A 15,130-nucleotide genomic window follows, 5' to 3' on the forward strand; every position below is an offset into this window, starting at 1 on the left:
ACGAACGCAGTCTCCCCAAGGGATCGCCGGCCGAGAGCGGCGCGCTGGGAGAAAAGCTAGCCTCAGGGCGCCCTAACTTCCCACCCCGGGCGCAGTCCAAAGCCGAGGCCGGCGGGGGAGCGCGCGGAGGCTCGGGGCCAGCTCCGGGGGTCGCCGCCGCAGCCCCGCGCCAGCCCGGGAGCGCCCCGCGGCGTGGCGGGACGCGCGCCCCGGGCCCGCGGCGGCGGTGACGTCACCTCCAGGCGGGCTCGCTTTTTCATTAATGAACCCGGCCGCGCGGGCGCATGCGCGCGGGCGCCGCGCTCCCCCTCCCCTTTCCCGGCGCGCTCTCCAGCTCCAGCTCGCCCGCGCTCCCGCTCCCCGGCCGTGGAAAGGATCCCACTTCCGGTGGGGTGTCATGGCGGCGTCTCGGGCCGTGATGGCCGAGGGGAGCCGGCGCTAGTGGGGGCAGCCATCCGGAGGCCCCCTCCCCTCCCCGGGCCCCCTCCCCGCCCCTCCCCCGCCTCCGGCCCGGCGCCCCCCCCCCGCCCCTCCCGCTCGGGCAGCCCCGTCCCCACCCCCGTGGGAACGCCGGCGCCCGCGCTCCGCAGCCCTCGGCCGGCCGCTGCCCGCCCGCCCCGCGCCCCGCCGCCCCCGGCCGCGGGGAGGACATGGCCGCGCACAGGCCGGTGGAGTGGGTCCAGGCCGTGGTGAGCCGCTTCGACGAGCAGGTAACGGGCCGCGGGCGGCGCCGGTGGGTGCGGGGAGGCTGGGCGGCCCGGGCGGAGGGGCCGGGCCGGGACCCGAGGGGGCGGCCTCGGGGGAGGCGCGGGAGGGAGGGACGGGCCCGGCGCCGCTCCCCTCCGAAGCCGGGGGTGGGGCCTCCTCCCGACCGGCCCTCCAGCCCTCCGTCCCCTGGATCCCAGCCCTTCCGCTCGCTAGTGGGGATGGGTGACCCGGGGTCGCCTCCGGGCTGCGCCGTCTGGGTCGAATCAGTCCCCCTCACTTTCCCCCTTTCTGTACGGAGGTAGGTAGCACTTAGGGGGCTTCCTTTTTACCCTTCGCCACCCTAACTGGGGGTAACCGAAGGAACCCGAGGGCCTGTCTCGTGTACCCCAGTAGGAGGACGATAACATCCCGCCCCTCCCCCAGGTTCTTAGCTTCCTCTCTTGGAGGGGGAAGAGTCGAAGAAAGCAGGGAAAGGGCAGGTTCTCTTACTTTCCGCTCCACGGTCGCAGTCCGCCCCGAGCACACACACTGCACATCTGTTTAATGCCCCACAGGTCCCCCCCCCCCCCAACCCAGTGACACAGACTACCTTTTACATTGCTGTTTGCAATGGAAACCGTGGTTCAGAAATATTTCCCTCTCCTTTTCTTTCTTTGATAATTGCAACTCCCCTTCCCTCTTCTTGCCAGCGGACTGAGGATGTGGATATTGCTTTCTGAGTGAGAATCTGGGGAGCTCTAAGGGGAGAGGGGAGGAAGGAGAGTGGGAGACCACACGTGAGCTTCTGATAACGCCGTGCAAAGACAGCTGGGATGTGGTCCAGGAGCTCATAATTCTGCTAGTGCTTTTCGCTCTCCGCCGACGAGAAAACTTTCACTGGAATATTTGGGACGGGGGAGGGGAAAGTTTTGTAGTTTAAGGAGGTGGCTTTTTATTCCTTGAGTTTTATATACTAAATTCTGGGGCTGATCAGAGTCAGTGCTCGGTCATTGAGAATTTTGTCAGGGATAATGAGCTTCAACTCTGTGCTGCTGTGGGTAGTTGGGATTGGTGTAAAAGGGATGCTTTCTGCAGCCACAGCTCTGTGGTGGGCTTTCTGTGACGATGGAACTGTTTAGGAGTGAGCCAATCTAGTCGGGTTCAGTGGTGCACCCTGTAATCCCAGTATTTGGGAGGCTGAGACAGGAAGATAGCAGATTCGAGGCCAGCCTCAGCAATTTAGCAAAGCTTGAAGCAATTTAGACCCTGTTTAAAAAAAAAAAATATATATATATATATATATATATATATATATATATATATGTATATGGATGAGGGTATAGCTCTAAGGTAGAACATCCCTGGGTTTAACCCCCCAGTACCAAAGGAAAAATAAAAAAGAAAAAGAAAGGATTGAGTCAATCTATTTTGTTTACTGGGTATAATCATTAAACTAATTATGGAAACTAAAAGGTGGGGGAAAGAGCTTCTTTTTTATTTGGTCCATAAATATTTCCTTTAAGGACTCATAGTCTTTCTGACATACCTGAAAGATACTTGGGACACGGCAGAGGAAATTGAGAGTAAACTTCATAGATAAAATAGAATTACGAAACTGTTAGCAACTTGAAGGAGTTGTTTCATTCATCCTTCTGTTCCCAGACCAAATGGCAGCTCAACCAACTGTACTACTAATCTGTCTGATGAAATAAAATGTTACTGAGTAAAACAGATTGCATTATTGCTAGAACATTAGGTTTATTTATTTTTTTGTAGTACCAGGGATTGAACCCAGAGGTAGTCTACCTCTGAGTTACACCCCCAGCCCTGTTTTATTTTATTTTATTTTATTTTTTTGCGGGTCTGGGGATGGAACCCAGGGGCATTCAACCTCCGAGCTACACCTCCTGCCCTATTTTTTATTCTTTATTTTGAAACCGGGTCTCACTGAGTTGCAGAGCCTCACTAAGTACCTAAGGCTGTCCGCGAACCGCGGTCCTCCGGTCTCAGCCTTCCAAATGCTGGGATTACAAGCGTGCGCCACCACGCCTGGCTTGTTTTATTTTTTATATTGAATTGCTGAGGCTGTCCGAAAACTACAATCCTCCTCTCTTAGCCTCTCAAGTACTGGGACTACATGTGTGTGCCATTATGTCCAGCTAGAGCATTAGATTTAAAACCTGATAGAAAAGACTTTCTACGTACAATTTAAATTTAATTTTAATTTTTTTTTTTTTTTGTGTGTGTGGTACTGGGGATGGAACCCAGGGGCATTCTACCTCTGAGCTATACCCCCGGTCCTGTTTTTTATTTTTTATTTGGAAACAAGGTCTCACCGAGTTGCAAAGGACCTCACTAAGTAGCTGAGGCTGTCCACGAATCTGATCTACCTGTCTCAGCGTCCCAAATGCTGGGATTACAAGTGTGCACCACCATGCCCGGCCAGCTTCTATGTGTAATTTAAAAAATATTTATTTATTTATTTCGCTGTACTGGGATGGAACTCAGGGGCATTCTACCTCCGAGGTATATCCCCAGCCCTATTTTTTTTTTATTATTCTTTATATTGGAACAAGGTCTCATTGAGTTGCAGAAGGGCCTCACGAGGTAGCTGAGGCTGTCCGCGAACCGCGATCCTCCTTTCTCAGCCTCCCAAATGCTGGGATTACAAGCGTGCACCACCACACCTGGCTTTAAAAACTATATTTAAAAGGAGCCGGGCGTGGTGGTGGATGCTTGTAATCCCAGCATTTGGGAGGCTGAGAAAAGATCGTGGTTCGCGGACAGCCTCAGCTACTTAGTGAGGCCCTCCACAACTTAGACCCTGTTTCAAAATAAAGAATAAAAAATAGGGCAGGGGGTGTAGCTCAGAGGTCAAATGCCTCTGGGTTCCATCCCCAAACCTGCAAAAATAAAGTAAAATAAAATAAAAGACACACAGAACCCCAGAGCTGAGCTTCATAGATAGCATAACCTGAATGTATGGATTTGAAGGATTCATATCAAATTGTTCCCAATTTCTAAAGCTGAAAACATTTTTAATTTTAAAGACAAATTCTTAAGCCAGGTATGGTGGCACATGCCTGCAATCCTAGTACTTGGGAGACTGAGACAGGAGGATCTCAGGTTTGAGGCCAGCCTCAGCTACTTAGGCTCTCAGCAAGTTGGTTGAGACCTTGTTCCCAAGTAAAAACTAAAATGGGCTGGGGGTGTAGCTCAGAGGTAGAATGCATCTGGGTTCAATCCCTAGCACCACCACTACAGAAAACAAAAAACAAAAAACAAACAAAAAACCCCTACTCTTACCTGTTGCATTAGGTTTATTTACCATATAAGAAAAAGATATAATTTTCCAAATTTTAAAAGAGATATGAAGCCGGGCATGGTGGTACATGCTTATAATTCCAGCATTTGGGAGGCTGAGACAGGAGGATCCAGGTTTGAGGCCAGCCTCAGCTACTACTTAGTGAGGCCCTTTGCAACTCAGTGAGACCCTGTTTCAAAATATAAAATAAAAATATAGGGCTGGGGGTGTAGCTTGGAGGTAGAATGCCCCTGGGTTCCATTCCCAGTATCGTGCAAAAAAAAAAAAAAAAAAAAAAGCCAGGCATGGTGCTACATGCCTGTAATCTCTACCCAGGTACTGAGGCAGAGAAAGGAGGACTGCAGTTTTGAGGACAGCTTCAGCAATTTGTGAGACCCCGTCTTAAAATAAAAATTAAAAAATGGGGCGGGAGTTGTAGCTCAGAGGTAGAATGCCCCTAGGTGGTTCAATCCCCAGTACTACAATAAATAAATAAATAAATAAATAAATAAATAAATAAATAAATAAACAAATAAATAAAGGTATGAACTTGATTATATGCTCACTAATGCAAGAAAATTTTTCTTTTTCTGTCCCCAGTGTTAAAAAATCTTAGGCTTTGTTGATTGCTTTGTTATATGTATTGTGGAGTGAAACTTGCCATCATCTGCTAAAAGTTAAGGATGAAGTTTTTTTTTTTTTTGGTGGTACTGGGGTTCCTGGAAACCCTTCTACCTTTGGGCTACACTCCCAAACTTACTTTTATACTTTTTTATTTGGAAACAGGGTCTCTTAAGCCAGCACAGCTGGCTTTGAACCTGCACGATCCTCCCGTCTCTGCCTCCCAAGCGCGGGGATTACAAGCGTGCGCCACCACGGCGGGCTGGGATGAAGTTTTTAAAATGCCATTTTTCTATATTCCTTATGTTATAATTAAGGGAAAAATAAAGAAGACAAATTATTTCTCATACTTTACAAGGTTAAAGCCCACTGAATTTGAGATGCACAAGTATAGGCATTTTTAGTGTTTTACATAAAGTAATATGTTAATTTATTATAGAAATAATAAGCTGGGCGTGATGGCGCACGCTTGTAATCTCAGCATTCAGGAGGCTGAGACTGGAGGACAGCCTCAGCTACTTAGTGAGGCCCTCTGCAACTCAGTGAGACCCCGTTTCAAAATAAAGAATAAAAAATAGGGTAGGGGGGTATAGATCAGAAATTGAATGCCCCTAGTTTCCATCCCCAGACCATAAAAAAAAGAAATAATAAATGTTTAATTCAACTGAGAGTTTATCTTAATGTTGGAGATATCTTTTTAGTGAGAAAACTGAGGCACATGAAGGGTGGCGCATACCTATAATCCCCGCGCTGGGGAGGCTGAGACAGGAGGACCGCGCAGGTTCGAAGCCAGCCTCAGCTACTTAGTGTGGCTCTCAGCAGCTTAGACCCTCTTTCCAAATAAAATATAAAATAGGTCTGGGAGTGTAGCCCGGAGGTAGAAATCCCCTGGGTTTCATCCCCCGTAACACACACACACACACACACACACACACACACGCACGCACACACACACACAGTTTACATTTTTCTTGAGGGAGGAAAAGCCCTATACTGAGAAGTATTTGTATAAAAGTCTTAACTAGTTTTATTCTGCCTGAAAGTTTTAAATGTACACTGGTTGTATTTGTTCCCCAGGGGGAAGGAGGTCAAGCTTCTCCTTTTTATTACAACTCAGAAGTGCAGGTTGTTCGTCCCCAGGGAGCACACTCACGCCTGTCTACAGGCGGCGGCTGTTTATGACGGAATTGCTGTTTTGCATGTTTTTCTGATCACAGAAGCGCATTACTAGCCTCTGCTGATTACAGACGTATTGAACGCTGATAAGTATTACTCAGCAGCTTGGTGCATTTGGTGTACCAAGTTCAAAGAAATGGTAGTGTTCTTTTTTGGGGCGGGAATAAGGAGTGTCATGGGAATTGAACCCAGCGGTATTCTTCCTCCAAGCTACACCTCTTTTTATATTATTTTATTATTTTTTTGGTGGTACTGGGAATGAGACCCAGGGGCATTCTTCCTCCAAGCTACATCCCTGGCCCTATTTTTTATTTTATTTTTTGGGGGTACTAGGGATGGGACCCAGGGGCATTCTACCTCTGAGCTACATCCCCAGCCCTTTTTTTCTTTTTCTTTTTCTTTTTTTGGTGGTACTGGGCTTCCTGGAAGCCCTTCTATGTCCAGGCTACACTCCCAGACCTATTTTTATATTTTTATTTGGAAACAGGGTCTCTTAAGCCAGCGAGGCGGGCTCCGAACCAGTGCGATCCTCCTGTCTCTGCCTCCCAAGCGCGGGGATTACAAGCGTGCGCCACCACGCCCGGCCCCAGCCCTATTTTTATTCTTTATTTTGAAACAGGGTCTCACTAAGTTGCAGGGGGCTTCACTAAGTAGCTGAGGCTGGCTGCAAACCTGTGATTCTTCTGTCTCAGCCTCCCAAGTACTGGGATTACAAGCGTGCAGCAACATGCCCGGTTCCTTTTTATTTTAAAACAGGGTCTTGTGAGGTGAGCATAGTGGCATATGGTTATAATCCTGGTGCTTGGAGGCTGAGACAGGAGGATTGCAAATTGGGAGGACAGCCTTGGCCAAGTAAGTAGTGACACTCTCATCAACCTAGTGAGACCCTGTTTCAAAACAAATAAAAAGGACTGGGGTTGTAGCTTGGAGGTAGAATGCCTCTGAGTTCAATCTCGAGTACCACACGCGCACGTGCGCTTGTGCGCGCACACAGACACACACACAATCAGGGTGTTGCTATGTTGTTGAGGCTGTTGTCTAACCTTCAGTCCTCCTATCTCAGCTGTTTGTATATGTTACTTACCGGGGATTGAACACATCTGTGTTATACCTCCAGCCCTAGTTTGTTTTATTTTTGAAACAGGATCTCACTAAGTTGTGGTGTGCCTTGCTTTGTTGCTGGGGCTGGCCCAGAACCTGTGATCCTTCCAGGCCTCAGCCTCTCAAGTGCTGATTAACAGGTGTGTGCCACCGTGCCCGGCTTCATTTTAACATTGTTGAGCTCAAATCCTTGCCTCCAGGTAAAGAGGTTTCTGTGATCTGCTGCTACTGTGTGTAAGCCTAATATTTATGCCCCGCCCGAGTTGAATGAGCATTTGTCAACTTCAGAAGCAGTTGCAGAAGCAGACAGTGAGAGCGCCACCTCGATCAGCGGCAGCTCAGTGCCCTTGACCTGCCTGTACTAGGTGTCCTGTACTAGGTTTCTAAATTAAGCCGGGGAGTTTTAGGCATGTTGCTTAAAGTTGTGCCTCATTAGCCTGGTTTTGTTTTTGTTTTTGTTTTTGTGGTACTGGGATTGAACCCAGGGACGTTCTACCTCTGAGTGACAACCCCAGTGATATTTTTTATTCTTTTATTTTGAAACAGGGTCTCACTAAGTTGCAGAGGGGCCTAAGTAGCTGGAGCTGGCCATGAACCTGCGATCCTCCTGTCTCAGCCTCCCAAGTATTGGGATTACAACCATGTACCACCATGCCTGGTTCCTTTTTTTTTTTTTTTTTTTTTTTTTTGTGGTACTGGGGATCAAACCTAGGGGCCTTCTACTCCAAGCTATACTTCCAGGCCTATTTTATGTTTTATTTGGAAACAGGATCTCACTAAATTGCTGACAGCTTTACTTAGCTGCTGAGCCTGGCTTTGAATCTGGGATCCTCCTGTCTCAGCCTCCCAAGTACTGAGATTACAAGCGTGTGCCACCATGCCTGGCTCAGCTCCTATTTTTTTCCCCCCCCCGCTGGTCTGGGAATGGAAACCAGGGACATTTTGAGACAGGGTCTCACTGAGTTGCGGAGGGCCTCACTAAGTAGCTGAGGCTCTCCGTGAACCGTGATCCTTCAGCCTCCCGAATGCTGGGATTACAAGCGTGCGCCACCCACCACGCCCGGCTGACTCCTGGTTTTTATAAATAAAAACTTCTCATTTGCCTCACTCAGTTCTATAACTACCCATCTCTGTAGTACTTTTTTTCTGAAAAGGAATAAGGAAAAATATGGCTGTTTGGAAATTTTGTGTGTGTGTGTGTATGTATGTCTGTGGCACTGAGGACTGAACCCAGGGGCATTCTACCTCCAAGCTACACCCCCAGCCCTATTTTATTTTCAGTTTTGAAATGAGTCTTGGTAAGTTGATGAGAGTCTCATCATTTGCTGAGGTCGTCCTCGAACCTGCAATCTGCCTATCTCAGCCTCCCCAATACTAAAATTACAAGCGTGAGTCACTATGCCCGGCTGTGAAGTTTTTTTTTTTAATTGGAAAAAAATGTTCATTTTAAGCACCATTTTCCATGTCTAGTCAAGTAAAAGAGTACATAAAACCAAAAAACTTTTATAGAGGTTGTTATAAAATAAACTTTTTTTGATACTAGAGATCGAACCCAGAGACATTCTACCTTCAAGCTATACCCTTAGCCCTTTTTATTTTTTGTTTTAAAACAGGGTCTTGGTAAGTTGCTGAAGAGTTTTGCTAAGTTGCAGAGACTGGTCTTTAACCTGTGATCCTCCTGTCTAAGCCTCCCAAGGACTGGGATTACAGGTATATTCCACCAGCTGAAATGAACTCTTGTTTCTTTTCTTTCTTTTTTTTTTTTTTGGGTGGTACTGGGGGTGGAACCCAGTGGCCTACCTCCTGGATACATTCCCAGACCTATTTTATATTTTATTTGGAAACAGGGTCTCTTAAGCCAGCTGAGACTGAGACTGGCTTCGAACCTGCGCAATCCTCCTGTCTCCGCCTCCCAAGTGGGAATTACAAGCGTGTACCACCACTCCCAGCATTGAACTATTGGTTTTTAAATTTATAATAGCATAGAGGTTTTTTTTTTTTTTCCAATTATAAAGCCACCTTGATGGTACTGTTGTCAGGAACCAGCCTCTCTTAGTTCCCAAGACAATACTTTCTTGTATGTACATTCCATATATATATATATATATATATATATATATATATATATATATTTTTTTTTTTTTTTTTTTGGTGGTACTTGGGGTGGAACCCAGTGGCTTTCTACCTCCTGCCTATACCCTCAGCCCTATTTTATAATTTATTTGGAAACAGGGTCTCACTAAGTTGTTGAGAGCCTCACTAAGTAGTTGAGGCTAGCTTCCAACTTGTGTGATCATCCTGTCTCAGCTTCCCAAGCACCTGGATTACAAGCGTGCGCCACCACACCCGGATATATATATATATATTCTCATAAACACACACAACACACACACACACACACACACACAAACACACACACGAGAACCTCTGATCCCCTTGTCTAGGCCTCCCAAGAACTAGGATTACAGGGTTGCGCTATTATGTCCAGCCCAGATTCTTACCAGTCCTTGAACACATATGCTTTTTTTTTGTACTGGAGATTGAACCCAGGTGTGGTGTTCTACCCTTGAGGTACCCCCCAATCCCCTTTCCCCCTTTTTTTTGAAGCAGGGTCTCACTAGGTTGTTGAGAATCTTTTTATTACTGGGTTTGTTCTCCAACCTTTGACCTGCCATGCCAGGTTCCCGGGTACTGGGATTGTAGGTGTGTGCCACCACGCCTCGCTCCAGATGTGCTTTCTTTATCTCTTTGTCTGTCACTGGGCCAGGGTTTCCAATTCGGGGTCTGAGGATTGTTCTGCTGTTCACTGCCTGTCCTTATGCCAGCCATTAGCTCTCTTACAGATCCTAGAGTTCCTCATCTGTTGAAAGAGAATTGATTAGAAAATCTTTAAGGTTCTTTCAAGGTTAGATATTTGATAACTTTAATATTTTAAAAGCATCTCTTTCTGACCCGGCAGTCTGTTGGGAGCCGATCCCACTTAATTTACCAAAGTCTTTCTCTTTAAGTCTCAGAGTGGGCCTGTCTTTCAGGCAGGTTGGCCTGCTCTTCTGGATATATCATATTTATTCCAGCTTCTCAGGCTTTGGGTGGGGCCCTGTCTCAATGCTTACTTTCCTCCTTTTCTCGTTCCTGTCGATCCTTCAATGGCCGGTCAACATTCATTTTTTCCCGTGAAGTCATTTTAGACTAAACGCACTCCTGTCTTGGTGTCCTGCTCGCCTGGGAGTTTATAGAGACACTGTAAGGTTTTTCTCCTCAGAGGGTTTGCTGAATACGGCCTAGTGTTCTTCTGTTGTTTTTTCATCAAATAAGGTGTACATTTTCTGAAAAGTTAATATTTATTCAGTGTCTATAAGAACCTAGGTTTTCTAAGCTAAATGATTAGGAATGGTTAAAGAAAGTGGGCTTAAAGGAGGAACTTATAAATCTTTATGTTTCCTCCTGTAGCATGAAATTTTTGTTTTTTTGTTTTTTTGTTTTTGTTTGTAATACTGGAGATTGAATCCCGGGACCTTCTATCTCTGAGCTACACCTTGTTCTTTATTTTGAAACAGGATCTCATTAAGTTGTGGAGGGCCTCGTTAAGTAGCTGAGGCTGGCTGCGAACCTGCGATCCTCCTGTCCCAGCCTCCCAAGTATTGGGATTACAAGCGTGCGCCACCACGCCTGGCTAGTGAACAGGTTTTTGAATCAGGTTTCACATCTCATTAACGACCATTGTGATCTTGCAGTTGTCCCTTATTGTTAGTGGCGAGTCTCCACAAGGACGTTTTTTGTAATGGTCTGATAGGAAATGAAAGTGAGCACTTCAGAAGTCCAGGAGTGTTCTTCAGATGTAAAAGCATTATGCTTTTCCCTTTCTTTCTTTCTTTTTTTTTTTTTCCCCCGGTGGTACTGGGTATGGAACCCAGGGGCTTCTCCCTCTGAGCTACACTCCTGGTCCTATTTTATTATTTTATTTTGAAACAGGGTTTCTCTCAGTTGTAGCGGGCCTCACTAAGTAGCTGAGGCTGGTCATAAACCTGGAACCTTCCTGTCTCAGCCTTCCAAATACTGAGATTACAAGCGTGTACCACCATGTCTAGCTCCAATTTATGTCTTCTTCTAAGAAGTACTGGGATTATAGGCATGTGCCACCCTGCCCAGTGTTAAATCTGTTTATTGAAAAAATATACTGTTTTTTGTGATACTGGGTACTGAGGATTGATCTTGGGATCTTTACCTCTGAGCTACATCCCCAGACCTATTTTCAATTTTTTTTTTTTTTTTTTTTGGAAACAAGGTCTCATTAAGTTGCAAAGGGCTTTGTTAAGTAGCCAAGGCTGTCCTTGAACCTGTAATCCTTCTGTCTCAGCTTCCCAAAGTACTGGAATGACAAGCATGTGACACCACACCTGGCTGAAAAAAATATGCTTAACATGGAGAATTTTGTCTTTAAACAAAAACTTAGTTACATAATACAGTAGTTAAGTATCTCTTTTATATCTTCTTTAAATTAGACTGTTGTGGGGAATTTTTGTTTTAGCCTTCAAATTTAATGTTCTAGGATTCTATAAAAGCTATATATATATATATAATTTATATATGCATATATAATACACACATATACAAACACTTTTTTTTTTTGCAGTATTGGGGATGGAACTCAGGGCATTCTACCTCCGAGCTATACCCCAGCCCTGTTCTTTATTCTTTATTTTAAAACAGGGTCTCACTGAGTTGCAAAGGGCCTCATTAAGTAGTTGAGGATGTCCTAGAACCACGATTCTCTGTCTCAGCCTCCCAAATGCTGGGATTACAAGCGCGCACCACCACGCCTGGCTTATAAAGGCTATATTGTTGCACTATTAACAGTGTGCTTTTAGGGATGAACAGTGTATTAATTAAAAGTGTGTTTTGCTCACCTGTTTTGTTAGGCTGATTATTTTTCATTGGGAATTATGTGTGTGAGTGTGTAAGACAAGAGATGGGGGTATAGGAAGGCTTATTTTTGAAGGAACTTTGAGGAGAATGTTTTATAGAAGTGGAGGGGAAGGCTTGTGGTCAGTTTAAGCTGTTAAAAGGCTTAGAATCAATACTGAAGCAGAATATGGGTATCTTAAGCTATTTCTTTGCAGGAGATTGACTTGTGTTTATAAAAGTATTGACTTGTTTCACATTAACAATTTTTAGAATACCCTGTCTTTTTAGGGGTGGGGAAGGAAACTTGAGACAAAGTGTGTTTTGACCTTGAAGAATAGAAAAGTTGTTTTACATTGTAATGATTATGAATTAAGTTTTAGATTTTAGTTTGTAAATTTCTGTATGATACTACACCTTAGAGCCTTCAGTAATACTTTTAGAGGTGTGATAAAGAAAAATGTGACACTGTAGAGTATAAATAACTGGTACTGATAGTCCCCTTACTAAAGTCTCTTAAAGTATGTGCAGTAGACTGCTTAATTGACCACTTTAAATGTTATATGCTTTTGATACATAGTTACATTTTTTAAGTGTTTTAAGAAGCTGGGTATCATAGAGCACTAAGTAAAAGGGAACTGATGTTGCAACTTGTAGCAGCCAGAGAAAGAGGTAACAAGGTAACAAGGAGAAAGATTAAATAATGAAATAATACAGTGTTTAAAACTTGTATCTTTTCCTCCCTCCTTTCCTATCTTATTTTTTTTTTCTTCTTTCTTTCTCTGGTAGTGGGAATTGAACCTGGAATGCTCTACTACTGAACTAATCACTGACCTTTTAAATTTTTATTTTGAGCCGGGTATGGTGGCACACGCTTATAATCCCAGCATTTGGGAGGTTGAAACAGGAGGATCACCATTCGAGGACAGCCTCAACTACATAGTGAGGCCCTCTGCAACTGAGTGAGACCTTGTTTCAAAATAAAGAATAAAACAAAAGGGTTGGGGGTAGCTCAGAGGTATAGTGCCACTGAGTTCCATCCCAGTACCACACACACACATAAAATTATTTTGAAACAAGGTCTCACTAAATTGCTGAGGCTGACCTTGAATTTGTATTCCTCCTGTTTTAGTCTCCTAAGTAGATGGGCTCACAGGTGTGCATCACCATACTTAACAAATTTTATCTATTTATTATTATTATTATTATTTTGTGGTACTGGGGTTCCTGGAAACCCTTCTACCTCCGGGCTACACTTCCAGACCTATTTATATTTATATATTTTTAAATTTGGAAACAGGGTCTCTTAAGCCAGTGTGGCTGGCTTCGAACCTGTGTGATCCCTCCTGTCTCTGCATCCCAAGTACGGGGATTACAAGCGTGCGCCACCACGCCTGGCGTTCTTAGCAAAATTTATGTCTTCTTCTAACATAAAGTCAACCAAAAAGGACTCATAGATACTCTGATGTGAATATAAAAGGTAAGTGTAAGCTGGGCATGGTTGCACACTTTTGTAATCCCAGTACTTGGGGGGCAGAGACAGGATGACCTGGGTTCGCAGCCAGCCTCAGCTACTTGGTGAGGCCCTCCACAGCTTTGACCCTGTTTCAAAATAAATAATAAAAAATCAGGCTGGGGGTGTAGCTTGGAGGTAGAATGCGCCTGGGTTCCATCCCCAGCGCGCGCGCGCGCGCACACACACACACACACAAAGTGTAATATATCTGTGAGTGAAAAAGCAACAATACATCCCACATTTTACATGTTTGTGCTACCATGAAATTGAGGCCTCTTTGGTAAAACTGCATTTACTGAAAAGTTACCAGTTGTCAGGCATGGAGGCCCATGCTTGTAATTCCAGTACTTACGAGGCTGAGACTGGAGGATTGAGGGTTCCCGGCCAGCTTCAGCTACTTAGTGAGGCCCTCCTCAACCTGTTGACCCTGTTTCAAACTAAAGAATAAAAAATAGTGAAGGTGTAGCTCAGAGGTAGAAGGCCCTTGGGTTCAACCCCCAGTGCCACCAATTAAAAAAAAAAAAAGGAAAGTTACCGATCTAAAGATTAAGAGGCTTGTACTACAGTTTAAACTTAATTAATTACATATACTATGATTGTGAATTAGTTGCTTCGCCTCATTTTTTCTTATGCAGAGTAGAAATAATGATAATCCCCAAATTCGGGAGAAGAGATAGAAAAATGCTGCACAGTTGATAATACATTTTTATGACTATATGCAGCTTTCTTTCATGTAAAAGATTTACCTCTAACACGGTGAGTGAGTGTAGAATGTGAGTCGGGTGGACATAGCTGAAAACTGATGCTCAGAGAGGTCAGCGACTGACCGAGAGCAAATGCAAATTGCACAGTCCAAACCTTTCTCTAGTGCCTAGTTTGCTGTCTTCATAAACTAGAGATAGTAAGAGTTGTTTTCTTATGCCCAAATTACCTTAAGGACTCCCAAGGAAATCTGTTTAAGGAGACAAAGATCATTTAAGATTGTTATGAGCCATAATTATCCAAGAGGTCATCATCTGGGCATACAGTTATGATTAAAAGTAAGTTACATAGAAGTCACTAAAGTTGAGTTTCGCCGCACATGGTAGCACGTGACCGTTACCCCAGTACTTGGGAGGTCAAGACAGGAGGATTGCAGGTTCAAAGCCAGCCTCAGCAACTTGAAGACACTCAGCAGCCTAGCTAGAAATAGAAAATAGGGCTGTTGACATAGCTTGGAGATAGAACGCCCCTTGATCCAGTTCCTAGTAACTAACACACACACACATGTATGTGTGCACAAGCACACACATGCACACAGAGGCAAGTTTCTGGCCTGGGGTATATCATTTGCCTTGCATGTATAAATCCCTCGGTTCAATCCCCAGCACTGAAAAACAAAGTGTCTAGAGGTCCCACTCTTTATTAATGTCCTTTATACACTGGCTTGCTTAGCTAAATGGAAGGGCGGCATGGGGGAGGGGCCAAGGATTTCATCAGGAAAATTCCAGTTCTCTGAAATTAAGTAGGATAAGACACCCAAAGCTATAAAACGTGAATAAGGGCAGGCAACAGCTTCTAAGCTGTGGAAGTAACACTAAGCCAAACTAAGAGTGCCAGACTGGTTTAAAGAAAATATGCAGCGCTTGGGAGGCGGAGACAGGAAGAGCGCGCAGGTTCAAAGCCAGCCTCTCTGGTTTAAGAGACCCTGTTTCCAAATAAAATATAAAAAATAGGTCTGGGAGTATTGCTCGGAGGTAGAAGGGTTCCATCCCTAGTACCACCAAAAAAAAAAAAAAAAAAAAAAGAGAAAAAGAAAATATGCAATCTGTAGCTTTGCACCA

General features: G+C 44.8%; 1 protein-coding gene across 1 annotated transcript in view; it reads left to right on the top strand.

The window, feature by feature from the left end:
- Positions 1-650: 650 nt before the first annotated feature.
- The window catches only part of NF1 (neurofibromin 1), a gene marked incomplete at both ends in the record, with an annotated part of 286,281 nt that continues 271,801 nt past the window's right edge, over positions 651-15,130 (top strand). The window contains 1 exon segment of the mRNA XM_080712594.1: positions 651-710. Within this exon segment, the coding sequence (XP_080568720.1) occupies positions 651-710 (60 nt within the window).

The sequence above is a fragment of the Muscardinus avellanarius genome (genome assembly GCF_963383645.1).
Source record: "Muscardinus avellanarius genome assembly, chromosome: 16".
Lineage (NCBI taxonomy): Eukaryota > Metazoa > Chordata > Mammalia > Rodentia > Gliridae > Muscardinus > Muscardinus avellanarius.